We start from the raw sequence: 19621 nt of genomic DNA, 5'->3' as shown, positions 1-19621 counted from the left end.
ATATGTTAATCCATGTGAAATGCCTATAACAGTATCTGGCTTGAATAAGCACTCAAATTATTAAGCAGGTAATTATATAAAACTAAATTGTCACCCACCACCACCTCAATCCACTGTCAACCCACTAATATTGATGTCTATTGGTTTCTTGCATTTAGTGACTAGCTGACATTAAGAAAGACAGAAAGTCTCATTTTGCCTATTTTCTTCTTAGGAGACAGTGACCAGAATCATTAAAAAAAAAAAAAAAAAAACTGCTGCAGTAATGATTTTTTAGATAGGCAATATATATATTACTTATCTATTAACATTTATTAAGTATTAGTACTTTTAATAATAGAATATAAAGAAAAATACATATAGTGGTATTTAAGATTGCAATCTAACACAGAATACTGACAATAGGCATATAGAAGGGCAACTATTTGAAAACCATATAACAAGACTGCAAATAAAATTAATATATCCAGCACTATGTACAACTTTAATGTGATGGTCTAATCCATGAATGATAATGGGGTAAAGAATGTTAAAAAAAAATAAAGATTTTTAAACTAAAAATTAAACATTTTCCAAAATAACTAGTAGGAATAAAGATGTTTGATGTTTAAAAAAAAAAAAAACAGAATTTTCCCTATATATGTAATTTACACAGCTATAGATTTTTTAAAGACATTTTCTTAAACCCCAAACCCTTTTTAAAACAAGTAGACAATGGTAATGGTACAGCAAATTAAGCTATAGTTGAAGTGTATCTTGAAAGAAGTGTAAAAATGGACTCATCCCCAATTAGCTAAAGAACAATGCAGATAAATGTTAATATAAGAGTGGGCCTTCTGAAGTCCACTGCCTGGGCTTGAACTCTAGCTCTGCCACTTAGAAGCTGTATGACCTTGGGAAATTACTCAGTTTTTCATTTGTCAATTGAGGATAATAGTAATTAATTCATGAGGTTGTGAAGTAGTTACATATAGAGATTATAGAGCAATATGAGGCATATGTGTTCAATAAATGTAAACTTTTAAATTATAATAAATGTATAACATTATCCAAAATGAATATAGAATAACTGATATTCAACATCAAATGTTAAATGTGGGAGATCAGTTGACTATAAACCATCACTAGTCCATTACTATTGCTAAAGATACAACTCAATGTGACCACGGCATAAAATAATGTCTCATCAATCCAAACAAGACGACATCAACTGTGGGATGTGTCATTAGTTTAGGAAACATTGAAGGAAAAATGGGAATATCAATGTTCCTATTGATGTTATGGAAGATATTTCAGAAAAGTCAAGGTGTGAAAAACTGCACCTTGAAATTGATGAAATACCAACAGGAAAAAAAAAAACTGGAAAGTAGTCAACAGAGTTAGATTGCAGATGAATTTGTTTACAAATTTTACAAATTTGTTTACAAATTACAAAATAGTAGACATAAAGTCTTATTTTTGCACTGCTTTCTAAGTGTGGGAGCTGCATTTCCCAAATGGGAGTGCCCACTAACAGGAATTTAGCTTCTGTTTAACTCCCAGTCCCTGTGCCGGGAGGAGGGGCCTCCCAGGACCACGTCCTGCCATGTCTTCCTGGTACAAGGAGAAGCAACCAGGTCCTGTTGCCACTCTTCTAGGAGGAAGCACGTTGAAAGGATAGATTCTTGCAACAGTCAGTCTTGCTCTATAATCAAATTTTAAGAATCAGGAAGATTATGGATGGTCAGAGTCTTTGGATAAAAAAGGATTCTAGAGAAATTGTGAAACGTTAATTCTTTTCGTTCTTAACCTTGCTTAATTTTCCCTGCAGCCTTCTTGATATTAGAAACTTATGAAGTTCCTCAGATGTATGGAAATAACTAGTTGAAAATTCTTTCCCTTAAAATCCTACAATCTTCCAGGTTCGGTGTTATGATTTTAATAGAAATCGTACCAGCATGAAAACTGCATACAAAGCAAAAATTAAGAGATGCCTTAAAAAAAAAAAAATACTGCGATTAAAGTTGAAAACAAGATGAGTCACAGTGTTGAATCTGGAACATTCATGTCAGGTATCTACGTGGGAAGATGCCCATGAGCTACCAAAACACTCACTCCTTCTCCAGGGCATACAGTTCACCTAATTCCGCAGCCACCCTTGCAGCTCAGCATGACCAGGAGCCTTAGGAAGGCCAGTGGAATGGGCAAATGCCACTTCCATACCTGGACGATATAAACTTCCCATGTGTGGGCCTCACCCCTCTCTCCTCCCCTTGTATCAACAGAATGCAGAAGATGAGACAAAGGACCCTGGATTCAGCTTTGGGAGCTGGTGGAAACAAAAAGTGAAGAAGCCTGGGCTCCTGAATCTTTGTCAACTTAGGCAACACTGAACTGTTATAGGAACAATCAACAAACCTCAAATGTATTAAGTCCATGAGATTTTGAGGTGGTTGGAACAGTGGTTAGCCTACCTTAATAAAGAAATTTTCAATCCACACATAATGGCCCACTCAAATATAAAACATTCAGCACAGAATCCCAGTATAATTTATGTATTCTAATTCAAATTTATCAGAGTGGTGAGCCTGAGATAAGGAATGAGAGACAGCAATGAGCAGTGGTCAATGAAAGTAACTGTCCCTACTGGGGGGAAAAAACGTTGAAAATTGGAGCTGAAGAAAAGGTAAACCTACGTATCAGATTTGGGGGGATGGTCTTGACGTTATCTACCCCCACTGTAATGACGTGGGCAACTTGGGCTCAGGGAAAACATGCTCATTGTTGCCAAGTTATACGTAAAAATATCTTCAGTATCCTGAAGTAAAATGTTGAACTGAACCATTTTAAGTTGATTCTGTAATTAATTTATAAGACGGGCATCTCCACAAAGGACTAGACAAAAGGCTAAGGCACACGGGGACTGTAAAATACACCCACGTAGGGCAGACAGCCGGCACTTTACCGTGACAGCATTCATCAACATGGGCCATGGGTCTTCCTCTCTGAGAGTTTTTAGCAATGCGTGGTATCATGTCCTGAAAGATTCCCAGAGTCATAAACAGAAACGTTTATATGGTCAGACAGGTAGCAGATGGGTATAAGGTGACAGGGAAGTGGGGAGGGGGGAACTTAATATTGTTAAAATGACAACACCATTCATTGTATTGAATGGAGGGGAGGGCAAGGTCTGTAAGAACTACAGCATAAACATACTGTCTGAAGGCATTCAAATTCAGTATTTTTAGGATTTGTGGGCACTCTCTCCTAGTTCAGGTATTTCTTATTCACTCCCTTATCAAGTGCTGACTGTGTGTCCCCTGGCCATCTGAAATCAGGCATTCTTGAGGTTCTTTCCCATTCTAATACTCTAAGGAGTGTTTTATGGTAAAATGGATGAACACATGACAACCAAAAAAAAAAAACCTTAAGACACAAAAAGAGTGAACTCAGGTAAAACATGGAGGGGAAAAACTCAAAGAACTCAAAAAGAAAATAAATTCTTTGAAAATAAAGAGAGTTTAATTTGCATTAAGTATAACAATATACAGTCTATAAATTCTCTGAAACACAACTAAAAAGTGCAAGTTTGGTAATTTTGAAAATAAGTCTAACTTTTTACTAGACACTTGACCAAGAAGATGATATAAGAAATGTCAAGTTATATAGGAGTTTATTTACATGCATTTTGCTATACATTCAGGCTTTTACCTAAAATTTTCTAAAAGAAACACTTCATCAAATTCAAATTTTACAACTATGTGGAACAAAGAAAACTGGTAGAAGTAACAAATCTCTCTTCTTCAACCAACCGGAAGCAGGGTCACTGAGTAGTAGGTGGTCTCTTCTTTACCCCCTTGTATTTGGTGAGGAGCCAACAACTGTGAGAAGGTAACCGAATTGTCAGAAGGAATGGTCTATGAGCAGGGTACTAAGACTTAGAGCCCCTGTCGCCTTGAAAGAAAATGAGGTAAATAAGTACAAAACACGTTAAAATTTAGAGAATGATGGTGGGTAATCGAGATGATCTTATTTCAAGCAACTCAATTTGAGTAACAGGGAGCATGGAGTTCAATGTTTTTTTAAAGTAAAATTTTATTCAAGTTCTAATAATCATTTGATAGATTGTGTTTTGTTAAATCTGGGCAAAACTAAAAAAGGCTCATATTATACATCACTGGTGTAAAGAACACTGTACGTGCTTAGCAGCTTCAGTCGTGTCCAACTCTTTGCAACCCCATGGACTGCAGCTGCCAGGCTCCTCTGTCCATGGGATTCTCCAAGCAAGAATACTGGAGTGGTTGCCATGCCCTTCTCCAGAGGATCCTTCCAGGGATCAAACCTGGATCTCTTACATCTCCCGCGTAGGCAGGCGGGATGTAACATTACACAAAGCATATTAACCTCAGGAAACTAAGGACCTAACTGTAGTCTCTGTAAACGAGCTGATCACCCTGTATAGACATTGTCAGAACATTCTGTGGACCTCAAGACAGTCCCACTGCCTTTCTTGTAGAGTATTATTGTAATTCACAGTTCTGGCCAGTTTTGGTTGGTTCTCACTTCGGTGAGGTCAAACCATGTGCTGTTTTACTGACTTTGAGGAGTCATTCTACTAATGGTCTGGAAATCACTGTTTGCCTTTCTTGATGGATCCATTTATTCCTATTAATTCCTTATTTTTTAATGTGTCACTGTAACTGGAGATTCAGAGCTCACCACAGAGCCAGCCAGACCTGTTCAAAGAACTCTTGCCCTTTTAAGAAAGCTCTCATCCCCAGACCAGGGCACAGCAGCATGGCGTTAACCAAGGCCGTGCTTTACCATTCTACTTAAAAGGCTTTCACCATGTCGGTGACAGTGGTGGTTGATTTCTACCAACTGTTTTAGCCATTTCTTACTTTTAACCGTAATTCTTTTTAAAGTGGTGAGAATATTAATTCTCTTCTTGATAAGAACTGTTTCAGTGATGGCTTAAAACTAATGACTTTGATAACTAATTTTTTACATACCTTAGCTTAAACTGGATCCCTCGGAAGATCTATCTATCTCAAAGGCAGCATTTTCTTCCTAGGCATGAAAGGGTTTGAGATATGTAAGATTTTAAATTTGCCTTCTAGTTAATCAGTCTCAACCAAGGATTCTCAACCTCTCTGAAGTGATGAGCCATTAAAAGACCATCCAAAGGGAGGCTCTCAGTTATAGATTAATTTATGTTTCCCAATTCATTTGCGAAATTATGGCCTATGCTTAGAATTCTGAGTTAGGGAAGGGTTAAGGGCACCAGAACCTGGAAATCAAAAATGCAATCATTTCAGGTAGCCCACCCAGGCTGGTCACCCCCCAACCCCTACCCCAAGCAAAAAAGTCCCATCGGCTGTTCCTTCCCTTCTGCCAAGTGTCAGCATAATTCCAGAAGGGCAAGCAGTGAGGGAGCCTAGATATATATATTCAGTCTCAAGTGTAAAGAAGTTAATTTCATGGCTCCTTTCTTTTACCAGCTTATTCCCTCAATATCACTCCATAAAGTTGAGGGGACAGTGCCCTCTGGTTCTCCTTTCCTGGTAGCTGTATTGATTTTACTCAAGAGTTAACCAGGAATTCAGGGATTTTTAACCTAGGATACTTCTAAACAGGCTGAGAATTCCTGGTATAGCCAAAACTTATATAATCTTAAAACCTTTTAAATTTAGTATTTTAGCCAGAAGGATAAGGGATTTAATTTCATTCACAAATATTCTCTAATACTTAGTATTTATAAGGAAAAAAGTCATGATTACAAATATATTTCACTCAGAACTATAGCATGCAGGTAATCTAAAGAGTTCTCAATTTAAGAATTTTAGCAAATAAGTTTCTTAAATTATTTGGCTAGGCAATTAAACTTATTCTGACTGCTGTGTAAAACTCACATAAATAAAATATAAGACAAAAACAAGTTTTCATGTTAATATTGAAAATGGTTGTTAGGAATTTTTAGTTTCCCCAAATTTGAGAGCTGATCCTTAAACACTTAGCATCATGAAAACTGTATCAACTGAGAGAGCATCAGTTCTTTTCCAGTCTCTTCTACAGAAAGGCCATTTTCACAGGTACCACCCCACACGTCTGTGGTCAATGAATCTGCCTTAACATTAGCTATGTGGACAGAATTATCTGTGGCTTAAAGTAAAGGTGAAACAGTTTACAAAACTCGGCAAGATGCTAACTGAGGCAGACTCTTAATGGACTGGCAAATTTAGAGCACTGATTCTTTTCTGTCATTTTTCACCCAGTTTACAGCAAAGTTTTGCATATGTGAGAGTCAGGCTGGGCTACAGGTTACAAATAGATACAGATACACACACACACACACACACACACACACACGGACACATAGACTCGAAGGGATGATAGTGCAACTCAATAACCCATTTGGTTTGTCAATTTCTAAAGCACTGTGAAAAAGCAAACTTTTCCAGGATGCTCATGCAACAAATTAAACTGACATCCTCCCAGGATCTGGAAAACCCACTTCTTGTGGTTACAGAAACGCACGGTACTGAGCTGCGCTTGGACACTATGCTTCACAAAAGCACCATTCAGACGCTGGACCTAATAGCCATGCACTCCAAAAGACCAGGGAGAGTCACTCAGGACACTCCTGCCAGCTGTGTGACTGCTACGTGAACCTGAACGTCTTCAACGAACTTTAGACCTCTGACAAAACAAACACACAAATTACTTTTTTATTTTTAATCAAAATGTGAATCATCACTGCAGTGAATAAAAATTCATGACTCAGAATAGCATGCAATTCTTTTATTGTGTTCTAAATCTATTCGTACACTTAATACTCTGGTATTAACTTCACAAACAGAATAAAGAATACACTACAATGATATTAAGCTGCATCTACTCACCTGAAAAGGAACAAAACATTGCCCCTGAAATAACTGCTGATTACACAATACTGCAAACTAATAAACACTATAAATACTAAAATGTTAACATTTCAACATATAACGTCAACATTCTGCCTTCTTTTTTAATTGATTAAAACATTTGTTAAGGTCATGCAAAATAAACGCTTCATGGAAATGTTAGATTACACTCAAACAGCAAGGCAATGAAACCCACAAGAGGCAACTTTTTAATGCGACTGGTCAAATAAACAAACTATTCAGCATGTCAGTAAAAATCCAGTTAAGTGGAAAATGTCAAAAATGTAACCCCGCATTTAGGTAACTGCTCATCTAGGATCTCAACATCTACAATCCTATTTGTGACTGAAGATTATTGTGCTACATGGATACGTTATGTTAAAAAGGCCAAAAAGATGTCAACACATGATGGCAGGGGGTATCTCCAGTCCACACCACATTTCAATGGGACCGTTCGCTTAACTCTGCTGTCAGTAAATGAAGTCACACAAGATTCATCTTTTACCCTTGCTTTGTTACATGTCTTTAAACTTTTCTTCTAGAAGTGTTTCATATGATCCTCCCCCAGAATTCACATGCTGATATAGGGACAGGTCTCTTGATTTAGAAAGAAGAGTGTCTAGGTCATAGGGAGGTGATGCCCCTCACCCCATGGGCCAACCTACTAGCCACTCACAAAGGCCCAGTTTCTGGGGCTCTACTCTGGACACTGTTGACTCACTCTTTTATCAACTTTTAAAGCCCTCTTTATATTTTCTACTTACAATTTTAAAACTCTTTGATAAGCAATCTGTTATATAGCACACAGTCTCAACTTACAGAGCATTAACCTTTAGTCTCTAAAGGCTATTCCATGACTTTTCACCCCTTAAGAGCAAAATGTGCTTCTGGTTCACTCAGCATCATGTCTTCCCTCAAATATTTAGTGAATGAATGTTCCTCAAAAGGAGTCTCTAGCTTGTTACTTTTGTTGGCAAATTCAGTTTATAGTTAATAAATTTTCTGACCTATCTGTATACTCAGATCTTGTCTTGCAGCTGTATGCCAATGAAAGGTGTCATAACAATAGTGGGATTTTATGCTTCTAAGTACAAAGACAATGGGGCTGATGGATGAGCCAGGCTTTCTCACACTTCCCTCTGCTGTACAGTATATGTCTCTTTTACCCAAGATCTTCTCATCCGTGAAGGCTTTGTGAATGAAATGGACAAAGATAACATGCACAGATGGAGTCACTAAAAACTCAGGTCAGTCCTGTCACAGGGGCACAGTAATGCTATTCTACTTGTGCTTGTTCTTCTTAAAGAATGCTCTCCCTTTCTTCTCCAAAACCTGTACTATCGGAGGAGGCTACTGCGTGGAGCTCTGAGGAGTCCTTTGAGAGCCTCGTGTAGCTGGAACGCTGGCCTCGCTTGTGTGCCATGCTCTTCAGGTTCTCATTCTGCAGAGCGGTGGAGTGGGAACTGGAGCCTGACCTCAGGAGGACTTGAGGCGTCTCCCTCAGCCCCTCCGTCTCATCGGAATTCTGGTTGGCTCTGTTAGCCGGGGCACTGTTGTTGTTCAGGGTCACGGTGCTGGGGGTGCGATTCAGGTTGTAGGATTTGTGGCATGCTGGCCAGTTTTCCTCGGGGCTGCTGGCTATCAAGCTGCATTCGGAAGGGCTCTTCTTGTCCTCGGAGCAAATGGACATCCGGGCTACGAGGGGGTCTGGCAAGCCACTCAGGCTGTGCGGGACTCCCCGTCTTCCACTGTGGGGGTCATCTTCGAGCTCTATGAGGTTGGCCTTTTCAAGCTGGGAGTCATCTGCCGCCTCGTTGTGAAGGGAGTGGTTGGGCGAGCTCTCATTGGACCTCACTCCTGAGTCAGAGGAGTCCTTTTTGTCAAGGAGGGCATCTGACAAGTACTCTTTGGCCTTGATGAAGGTTCGAATGGGCTCTGCACTGTGCTCTGGAGACTTCAATGCTCTCTCTGCTTTCCCTTCAGCTTTCTTGTCTTTGTCGTCTTTGAGCAGTGGAGTGTTGTCTGACTCTTCTGTCCCAGACTCGTCTTCGTCACTCGGGAGTTTCTGATAGCGCAGTCCACCTCCCTTCAGCTTCAGGTCTGTCTGGAAGAGACTTGACCTTTCTGAGGACTTCTTGCCTGGGAGAAGCTTACTGCCTGACTGATCAGATTTTTCATCTTCCTCGGTAATAGGATCCAGGGGTGAGGCATCATTGGTGGAAACTCCTGATGAGGAATAATCTATAACATCTCCCCTCTTCATCAGAAATGACTTCCGTGTATCATCTTGCTTTGGTTCACTATCCTTCCCTTTCTCGGGTTCTAGACTAGAGTGAATGGAGCCCCCGGATGAACTCTGACCCATATAATACGTGCTGTGTGGAGAAGACCTGCCACTCATGGTTGTGGAACCTGTGCCCCCTTCTAACTGAGACATCTGAGCAATGTACTCTCTATAAGCGTCTCGATACTCAGCCTGCACCTTATCAGTAAGCTTTGAAATTTCAATACTGGAGTCCTGGGAAGTGAGACTGGAAAGACTTGGGGTTCTGCGAGTTTGTGACTGTGAAGACAAAAAAAAAAAAAAAAGAAACAATAATAATTTAAGAATTCAAACAAACCAAAAAAAGGCAAAATAAACATGAGCTTAGGAAATATATATATATATATATATATGGACAATAAGAATTGTTAAAGTTATTAAAAATACCAAATTCTTTTAAAAGAATTCTGTATAACACAGTTTAACAAAAGCTGTGAACTTATGAGTAATTTTAGTGTTATTAGAAAGCTTTATATAAATTTTAATAAAATTAGTTTACTGTTAATATTTAAAAGTATAATTTAAGGTTATATTAACAACCTTAGGACTTGCTTTTATAATTTCAAACTTTTAAATTTATTTAAGGGAAAAGTCACCTTCATTGATAAAATATAAAAGTGCCTCTTAGAAAAGAGAAAGAAAATGAGAGTTAAGATAGGATCTCAAGAACAAAATACTCACATCTTCAACGTATGTTAAAAAGAACCTTTTTCAACTTGCACAACATGAAGTTTCTGTCAAATTTCAATTCAGAGAGAGTAAATGTACTCAAAATGCAAAACAAAAACAAAAACAAAAAATTTTAGAGCAAAAGTATAGAGTGAAATGGAGAAGATGAATATTGGATCCAAATGAATAGAAATGGAAGCCACGAGGTCAACAGTCAGGTCCAAGTAAACAAAGAAATAAAATATTTTTAGACGTTTGATCTCCAATGTGAAGTTTTAAGATGAGAATTGCTTTAGATCCCAGAGAAGGTAATACACAAGGAATAAGAAGTAAAGATTAGGGGAAAAAAGGAAGGAAATGGAGAGAAAAGAATCAAGGAAGTTTGAGAAAGGAAAGAGCCAAGGTTGAAACAAAGCAGAAATAAGGTAGAGTCTTCCTTGTACAGGGAGGAAATAACCTAGCTCGCAAGAAGTTTCCCTTAGACCCAGTGAACACTGAAAGGACGATGCCACTCCCTCACGCCAAGTGCAGTCTTTGTACCCCTCCCAAGGATCCATGAGGGCCAAACTGTTTTCCTAAGCATATGAAGATGACCTTTGCCTTTCCACTTGCATTCTCACAATAATGCACAGTGGAGTCCCCAGAGGTTCCCTCATGTGTGACCTCCTGAGACTGAATGCTGAAGCAGCTAAGGGAATCTAGCTGACTACTATTAAGCCAGGCATGAAAGATTGGTAACACAATTATCATTTTCAATAAATATGTTTTGTTCTCAAAAATAGTCATTTTTCATAAAAGTGTCATCTATGTTGGTTTACACTGGTTTAAAAGATAATTGGTTTAAGTTTCTCAGTTTATTTCTAATATGGCAAATACTGAAAGATAAAACTTACAAAAACAAAAGTTCTTTACGGGTCCTTCAATAATTTTTAAGAGTGTAAAAGAGTTCTAAGATTTGAAATAAGTTTGAGAGTAGTGGTACTGGAGAGAGGCTGGGAGAGCTGCCAGGGCATGGTGGGAACACCAAGTATGGAGGATGAGGATTTCTCAGGAAATGTTCAAAGGAATTCCAGAGAAAATAAAGGGATCACTGTTGTTCAAACACAGAGATAAAAGGGTCAAGTGTGGACTTAATTTACTGAAAAATATAGAAATTTTTATCTTAGTTAATACACAATAATAAAATGCTTTCCCAACTTAAAGAAACAAGATTTATAGTAGGTAGAAAAAAGTTACAACAACAAAAAAATATTTTTATTACCAAACCAAACACCACATCCTTACAAACGGCAGGCCTAACAGGCGCTGCTTTTTCTAAATACAGTTCCCTTTCCATAGAGCTCTTTGTAACTACTTCCTGTTTTTCCTCCCCGCTCGTCTTCTCCATTCTGTGCCCTGCTCCGATCTCTTCCTCGCTTGTTTCCCTTTCTCCTTCTGATGTTCTCTCACTTTTGTTTTTAATCCTGATCCTCGCCTGTCCTTTCTCTTCTAAGAACATCCAAAGAGTGAGCCCCTCCACGTCTAACATCAGATAATAAAAAGGAAATGAATATCCGTAAAGATGTACCTTAAGCCAACGCTTACTGAACTGAACAAGAAAATAGCAAGTGAAGGATGAATTCAGCTAACTACCTAGAGAGCCCAGTTCCTATTTACCTTCAATGCTTTTGCTCTATTTTACTGTTTTCACAATTCTTATCAACTTCAGAAATAATGTCACTGTCTCTGTTTTACTGACTGTCCTCTCCAGAAGAACACAGCTCCTGGAGAACAGGGCCGCCTCCCTCCACCCTGTTCACTTGGGGACTCACTGAAGAGTTTCTAAATGACTACCTGAATGCACCAACAGAATCCTGGCTATTTCAACCCCGTCCTTCCTCTTCGGCTCATGTAAATAATGGCATTCCAGTAAATACCTGCCAACTCAGGTTGCTGTGGCGAGGAGCCCCTTCGTCCAGGCCGAGCGTGTTCAGCTCTTCAAAGCTGAAGTTCAGGGTGTAGGGAGCCTGACTGGAGAGCTCGGTGTGGGGCAGCTCGCTGTGTGCGGAGCGACGAGCAGGTTCACCGTGAGGAACAGAGCTGCTGTTTTCACTCAGTAAACGTGGGTCTTCAGGGACCACTTGGTTTTCTGCATTTCTCATTTCTAATATCTTAACAGTAAACAAAGTCATCAATATCCACATGGACAAATCACATTTTGGAAGCTTTAGAAATTATTTTAAAAATTAAACACGAAGTTATTATGACGGAAATGAGAAAGCAAACTTCCTGTAAGTGAATTTCAAATAAATTTCTCCTATATCTGCTTATCTTTCATATTAACAATACAACTGACCTTTGAATGACACAGGTGTGAACTGTGCAGGTCCACTTACTCACAGATGTTTTTCGATAGTGGAGATGGCAGTTTTTACTACGTGGTCCAGGGCTGCCTGAATCCACAGATGTGGAGAAGCCCTGGATATGAAGGGCTGACTCCAAGTTGTCAGTGGATTAACCTCCAAATTGTTCAAGGGTCATCTGTACTAAAAGTAGTACAGCTGGCCCTCGGAATCCAGTGGTTTTGCATTTGCAGAATCAACCAATCACAGATTGAAAATATTTGGGAAAAAAAGATTTCAGAAAGTTCCAAAAATCAACACTTGAATTTGCCATGCACTGGCAACTATTTGCACAGCATTTACACTGTATGAGGTATTGTAAGTAATCTGTAGTTGATTTAAAGTATATAAGAGGATGTGTGTAGTGTACAAATACCTTGCCGTTTTACAGAAGACTTGTGTATACAAAGACTTTGGAATCATGGGGGTCTCAGAACCACTCCTCCACCAGATACTAAAGGATGACTGGAATGATGGACAATCATCGTACATACAGTACACTCTAATTTGGCCATTACATTACTAGTGTAACGTAACATTAAGATGAAGCATGACTGGAGCGTGTCACTGAGCAGCAGAGCTGGATGGCAGCTACAGCAGTAGGAGCTACTGCAGTGGGGCAAGGAGAGCTCTGGACAGAACTGGGCTCAATTCCGAAAGCAGCAGGGACACATGGGCATTTCCAGCCCAGGAGTGAGGGGGTCAGTGGATGGGAAGATGCGAATAGGAAGCCTCAGGAGTACCGGGATGGGGAGGGGTGTTTTCTGGCCGAACCATCTTGACAGGACTTATGCTGGAGGCAGGCCAGGGGTCTAGCACATTACCAGGGGCGGCGGGGGGCGGGGGAGGGAGGTGGGATGAGGAATTTGATCAGATATTGAAGGTGATCAGACATTAAGGGTAAGGTTCTTTCTAAACTGACTTTAACAGAATTCTTGCTACAACTTGGCAACACAAGCCCAACAAGAACAGAAACCAAGGTCAAGGCCTACAGGGTTACAGAAGCCTGACTGAATGAGGTCAAGGAGAGTGTCTTGGTCAATGAAAGCATGGAGAATTGGCAGGTGGTCTCTCTCCCATATTTCCAAGTGAAATGCCAAAAAGCAAATATTGCTAAGAGCTGCTGTATATACTCTACACAACAGGACATACAGGAGCCCTACACACAGGTGTAAAATGTCATTCTTACATGTTTTTTAAAAATACAGGAAAATATCAGTTTAGACCAGTACTTACTGGCACTTCTTTTATAAAATGTTGTAAATCTACAAGTTGGGGCCTGGTGCCATTCTGAATTTTAAGACATTCCTTTCTTTCATTAACAGACTGCTAGTGACTATATAACATCCAGCTGAAGACTAGTAGGCGGGTACTCTTTCTGCCCCCTTCTGATGCCTATGTCAGAAGCTTTCTCTATCTCCTTTATACTTCAATAAAACTTTATTACACACACACACACACACACAAAATATCTTACTGTGCTTCTAAAAAGATGCCAGTCTCCAAAATTCATATTCATTTCCTTCTTCAGTTCATCAATGTTACACTGAGCCAACACACGGCCATTTATGTTCGCCTGAATAAAAACAAACGTAAGATAAACAAAATGTGAGAAATTATGAATTTCCAGTGATTAAAAAGCACATTTATACTAGAGACTAGAATACACTGACCTAAAGAAGGTTATCATCCCATGTAATAATCAGTAAACAAGCAGAGTCTGAACAACATAAGTCACTCCATACTTTCCCAAGCGTTTCAGGCACTCAAGTAAAATAAATCACAAGGATCAACCTCAGAGCTAAACCCAATTATTTCCGAAACTACCTACCCTGCCATGAGCAGTAACAATACTGTTAACTTTTCTCCTCTAATCCTATAAAATCTGAGCACAAAGGCAAGCTGCTGGGAGGGGACACAGATGTCCGTCAGCATGCTGGTCACTCACTGACAAAGTTCTAAATGAAGTGAAAGTCGCTCAGTCGTGTCCGACTCTTTGCGACTCCACGGACTATACAGTCCATGGAATTCTCCAGGCCAGAATACTGGAGTGGGTAGCCTTTCTCTTCTCCAGGGGATCTTCCCAACCCAGGGATTGAGCCCAGGTCTCCTGCATTGCAGGTGGATTCTCTACCAGCTGAGCCACCAGGGAAGCCCAAGAATTCTGGAGTGGGTAGCCTCTCCCTTCTCCAGCGGATCTTCCCAACCCAGCAACTGAATTGAGGTCTCCTGCATTGCAGGTGGAATCTTTACCAGCTGACCTACCAGGGAAGCCCCGGTAAGCCTCCGTTTACTTCTAAATAAAGTAAGCACTGACAAACATGTTCATCAACTACACCAGATAACCTCAACCACCACAAATGTCCACCACAAGGTTCCCAGTCTATTAAATGCACAAAAACTGATCTTATCACCACTGGGTCTCTGATGAGGAATGATAGAATTTACTTGATTAATAAACAGGCAGTTTACTTATTTTACAAAAATACAAAACCTGACTTTATTAACTGTGGTAAAAGTATTAGATACCTGTGTTTAAAATCAATAGAATGCCCAGTTTCCAAATTAATTCTGAAGAAAAGACTGTACGGAGCAAGCCTATGGCAGGGGTCCTCTGTGGAAATGCAAGGAGGTTAGCAGTTCTTAAGAAACCAACTGCCATGATGGGCTTTAAACAGCAAGGGCCTGTTAGCAAAGAGCTGAGCAGGGAGAAAACCACTGTCCTGAGGGAAATAAAATCCCCACAAAGGATTCATGTGGAGGCCTCACTCTCTCCTGACTCTAATCAAGCTGCCTAGAGGAGACAGTAAGGTCAGTAGCTTGGAAAGGCAGTGCTGGACACTTTTGCAAATGGGAATTAACTACATCTGTGAGAAAACCAGTGCTATCTGAGCATTTCTGACCAAATGTAGGTTATGGTTACTAAGATAGTTAGTATCAGTCAGTTCAATTGCTCAGTTGTCTCCAACTCTGTGGGACCCCATGGACTGCAGCACTCCAGGCTTCCCTGTCCATCACCAACTCCCAGAGCTTGCTCAAACTCATGTCCATCAAGTCGGTGATACCATCTAACCACTTCATCCTCTGTTGTCCCGTTCTCCTTCTGCCTTCAATCTTTCCCAGCATCAGGGTCTTTTCCAATGAGTGAGTCAGGTCTTTGCATCAGGTGGCCAAAGTATTGGAGGTTCAGTCAGCATCAGTCTTTCCAATGAATATTCAGGACTGATTTCCTTTACGATTGACTGGTTCCATCTCTTTGCTGTTCAAAGGACCCTCAAGAGTCTTCTCCAACACCACAGTTCAAAAGCATCAGTTCTTTGGCACTCAGCTTTCTTTCTCTCACATCCACACGACTCTCACATCATACATGACTACTGGAAAAACCATAGCTTTGACTAGATGGACCTTTGTCCACAAAGTAATGTCTCTGCTTTTTAATATGCTGTCTAGGTTGGTCATAGCTTTTCTTCTAAGGAGCAAGCGTCTTTTAATGTCATGGCTGCAGTCACCATCTGCAGTGATTTTGGAGCCCAACGAAAGAAAGTCTCTCGCTGTTTCCATTATTGCCCCATCTATTTGCCATGAAGAGGTGGGACCAGATGCCCTAATTTTCATTTTTAAATGTTGAGTTTTAAGTCAGCTTTTTTACTCACCTCTTTCACTTTCATCAAAAGGCTCTTTAGTTCCTCTTCACTTTCTGCCACAAGGGTGGTGTCATCTGTGTATCTAAGGTTACTGATATTTCTCCCAGAAATCTTGATTCCAGCTTGTGCTTCATCCAGCCTGGCATTTCATATGATGTACTCTGCATGTAAGTTAAATAAGCAGAGTGACAATATACAGCCTTGACGCACTCCTTTCCCAATTTGGAACCAGTTTTTTGTTCCATGTCTGGTTCTAACTGTTGCTTCTTGACCTGTATACAGGTTTCGCAGGAGACAGGTAAGGTGGTCTGGCATTCCCATCTCTTGAAGAATTTTCCACAGTTTGTTCAGATCCACACAGTCACAGGCTTTGGCGTAGTCAATAAAGCAGATGTTTTTCTGGAACTCTCTTGCTTTTTTTGATGATCCAACAGATGCTGGCAACTTGATTTCTGGTTCCTCTGCCTTTTCTAAATCCAGCTTGAATATGTGGAAGTTCACGGTTCACGTAACTTGACTCGGAAAATTCTGAGCATTACTTTGCTAGCGTTGTGAGATGACGGCAATTGTGTGGTAGTTTGAGCATTCTTTGGCATTGCCTTTCTTTGGGGTTGGAATGAAAACTGACATTTTCCAGTCCTGTGGCCACTGCTGAGTTTTGCAGATTTGCTGGCATATTGAGTGCAGCACTTTCACAGCATCATCTTTCAGGATTTGAAATAGCTCAGCTGGAATTCCATCACCTCCACTAGCTTTGTTCGTAGTGATGCTTCCTAAGGCCCACTTGACTTCGCACTCCAGGATGTCTGGCTCTAGGTGAGTGATCACACCATCGTGGTTATCTGGGTCATGAAGATCTTTTTTGTGTAGTTCTGCGTATTCTTGCCACCTCTTCTTAGTATCTTCTGCTTCTGTTAGGTCCCTACCATTTCTGTCCTTTATTGTGCCCATTATTTGTATGAAATATTCCCTTGGTGTCTCTGATTTTCTTGAAGAGATCTCATCTTTCCAATTCTATTGTTTTCCTCTATTTCTTTGCATTGATCACTGAGGAAGGCTTTCTTATATCTCCTTGCTATTCTTTGGAATGCTGCTTTCAGATAGATATCTTTCCTTTTATCCTTTGCCTTTAGCTTCTCTTCTTTTGTCAGCTATTTGTAAGGCCTCCTCAGACAACCATTTTGGCTTTTTGCATTTGTTTTTGAGGATGGTCTTGATCACTGCCTCCTATATAATGTCAAGAACCTCCATCCATTGTTCTTCAGGCACTCTATCAGATCTAATCCCTTGAAACTATTTGTCACTTTCACTGTATAATCATAAGGGATCTGATTAGGTCATACCTGAATGGTCTAGTGGTTTTCCCTACTTTATTCAACTTAATTAAGTCTGAATTTTATAATAAGGAGTTCATGATCTGAGCCACAGTCAGCTCCTGGTCTTGTTTTTGCTGACTGTATAGAGCCTCTCCATCTTTGGCTACAAAGAATATAATCAATCTGATTTTGGTGTTGACCATCTGGTGATGTCCATGTGTAGTCATCACTTAGAAGAAAGTGTTTGCTATGACCAGTGCATTTTCTTGGGGCAGTAAGACAGTATATATGTTTGTAATTAACTTTTTAGATGCCATCCTTTAAAGTATGTAAATACTAGATGCTGTTGTTAAAGTTCTACTTCACTGTATGTCTGATAGAAAAAGTATAACTTAGTAGAAATATCTATTAAAACTGGGACTCAGTTAGCCCTGTACATGGGAAGACATCCTCGAAATCTCAGGTTCATGGTAATTACTGGAACTGCAATAAAAGATCTAGGAAGAACAGAACCTCTTCAAATGTGTCAGCCTTGCAAACCCAAAACTCATAGGTATTATCAAACGGGACATGATCAGAGTCCTCTAAGACATGAAAGTGAGAATTAGAGGGACATGAAGAAGTGTGGTTTACTTGGATAATTGTTAAATTACAAATATTACAACTAAAGAAAGTGTAACAGAAAAGGCTTTCAAATGTTCTATGCTGCATACTGGAAATGTAAGTAGTTGTTAACCTTAATCTGAAATCCTTTAGAGCTTTCAATCAATATTTCTCATCAAGCACTTTTGACTTACATGAGATCATTGTGAAGTAGCATTGTAACACAGCACTTTCTTTTATCCATCTCTAAACTAAGGCATAAAAGGGCAATTTTAGGATACAAATAGTAAGAAACCTATTTCCACCTGAGCTTTCCCATCTCAGCAGAGAACTCATCTTTGATAGCCTAAATACAAAATGCTCGCTGTCCACAGAGCCCATCTCCCATGCCCTTGAGTGAGCAGGTAAAAGTGCAGGTCACCTTCTTGATGGTTGCACAGTACTGAGGCAGCATGCTCTGGTCCAGCCCTTCAATTTGTTTCAGTTTCTCACAAACCGCATCCACGTTCATCGAATTCAGTGGTATTGTGCCTGAGGCTGGGCCTGATCCCTAGGTAAGTCGTGGGAAAACACATGTATAAACAGCATTTAATGTCAGATATATGCAGTCATGTGACAGAGAAACACTTATGAAGTTACACTATAAAGTACTTCAATTAAAGATACATTTTCAAACTTAAGTAAAAACAGTGAATGTGTGCAGCATGGGACATGCCATTAGAGAACAGATTTAGCTACTGTTTACCTTAAAGAGTATCTTTTATTAGAGCAGATATAGCCTGATCAAAACCACTTTTCTAAGAAGACATAAGTTCCATGAGCCAACCCAAGGCCAACTTCAAGAAAGCCTAACCTCAAACCTCAAGAGAGAAAGGTGTAGCCCTTAATAACAGAAAGACAGGGGCTTAAAAAAAGAAAAGGAATAGGGGGAATTACTGATGCCTATAACATACAAAAAAATATAAAAGGTAAACCTATGAGATAATTTTAAAAGTGCTAACACTCAGCAGCTTTAAATGTCTTCACAGATTACCTTAATAGTCTACAACAGCTCAAGTTTTCAGATCTTGATCATATTTTATATCCAAGAGATCTTGGATAAGAACCTATACAATAATCGTGTAAATGTAAACAACAGTATTACTTAACACATGTGGAAGTAAATATAATCCATCAAAATTCAGTCTCATTTAAAATAAAAATCAAAATAATAAACCTAGTGTTTACTGAAAAGAAAAATATTTTCTGAATACAGAGACATACTAAAGAGGTATTTGCCTGTGGCTAATTACATACGAATCTCCTCAATTACAGATGTGGTCACTGGGGTCCAAAGAGCTAAGTTTTGACTTCAAACTCACAGAATAAACAGCTAGTTAGTGGTAGATTCAGACTGGAACCCTAGCTTAACAGGTCTTACAACTTTCTATTTTCTTTGTTGCCATTGTCTATTTTTAAAGAGTTTATAGAAACTATAACCAAAATAAAGAGAAGACAAGCCAACTAGTATAGAGGGTAATGTTACAAATGATCTGTCTTGTTTACCAGTCAATTTAGTCTTAAAATGATAAATATCATTTATCCTATCCCCAAGGATGTGTCAATTTAAATTTTCTACTGCCTCTTTTGTTATCATCAAGAGAGAAGTAGACTATGACAGCCAAAACTGCCTGGGAGCTACTTGTTAAACATTATTTGTAACATGAAAGCATTAACATAATACTCTATTATGAATTGATAAATATACACACACAGTATATAAATAAAATATACCTAGTTACAT

At 39.4% G+C, this 19621-nt stretch overlaps 1 protein-coding gene across 20 annotated transcripts in view; it reads right to left on the bottom strand.

The window, feature by feature from the left end:
* Window positions 1-3635: 3635 nt before the first annotated feature.
* Window positions 3636-19621, bottom strand: part of KIDINS220 (kinase D interacting substrate 220) — a 96064-nt gene continuing 80078 nt past the window's right edge. For 6 of the 20 annotated variants that reach the window (XM_027556124.1, XM_027556126.1, XM_027556130.1 and 3 more), the window contains 4 exons: window positions 18260-18388; window positions 13753-13851; window positions 11811-12044; window positions 6831-9465 (listed from right to left, as the gene is read on the bottom strand). In XM_027556124.1, the coding sequence (XP_027411925.1) occupies window positions 8203-9465; window positions 11811-12044; window positions 13753-13851; window positions 18260-18388 (1725 nt within the window). In that variant the 3' untranslated portion in view covers window positions 6831-8202. Of the gene's footprint in view, window positions 3934-4991; window positions 5050-6765; window positions 9466-9906; window positions 9960-11810; window positions 12045-13752; window positions 13852-18259; window positions 18389-19621 lie in introns of those variants that run through there. The other 14 variants (XM_027556134.1, XM_027556123.1, XM_027556133.1 and 11 more) reach the window with 6 other exon arrangements.

The sequence above is a fragment of the Bos indicus x Bos taurus genome, chromosome 11, assembly GCF_003369695.1.
Source record: "Bos indicus x Bos taurus breed Angus x Brahman F1 hybrid chromosome 11, Bos_hybrid_MaternalHap_v2.0, whole genome shotgun sequence".
In the NCBI taxonomy this organism is placed as follows: domain Eukaryota; kingdom Metazoa; phylum Chordata; class Mammalia; order Artiodactyla; family Bovidae; genus Bos; species Bos indicus x Bos taurus.
The sequence above is the reverse complement of the archived record's forward strand: the minus strand, read 5'-3'. Positions and strand labels throughout refer to the sequence as shown.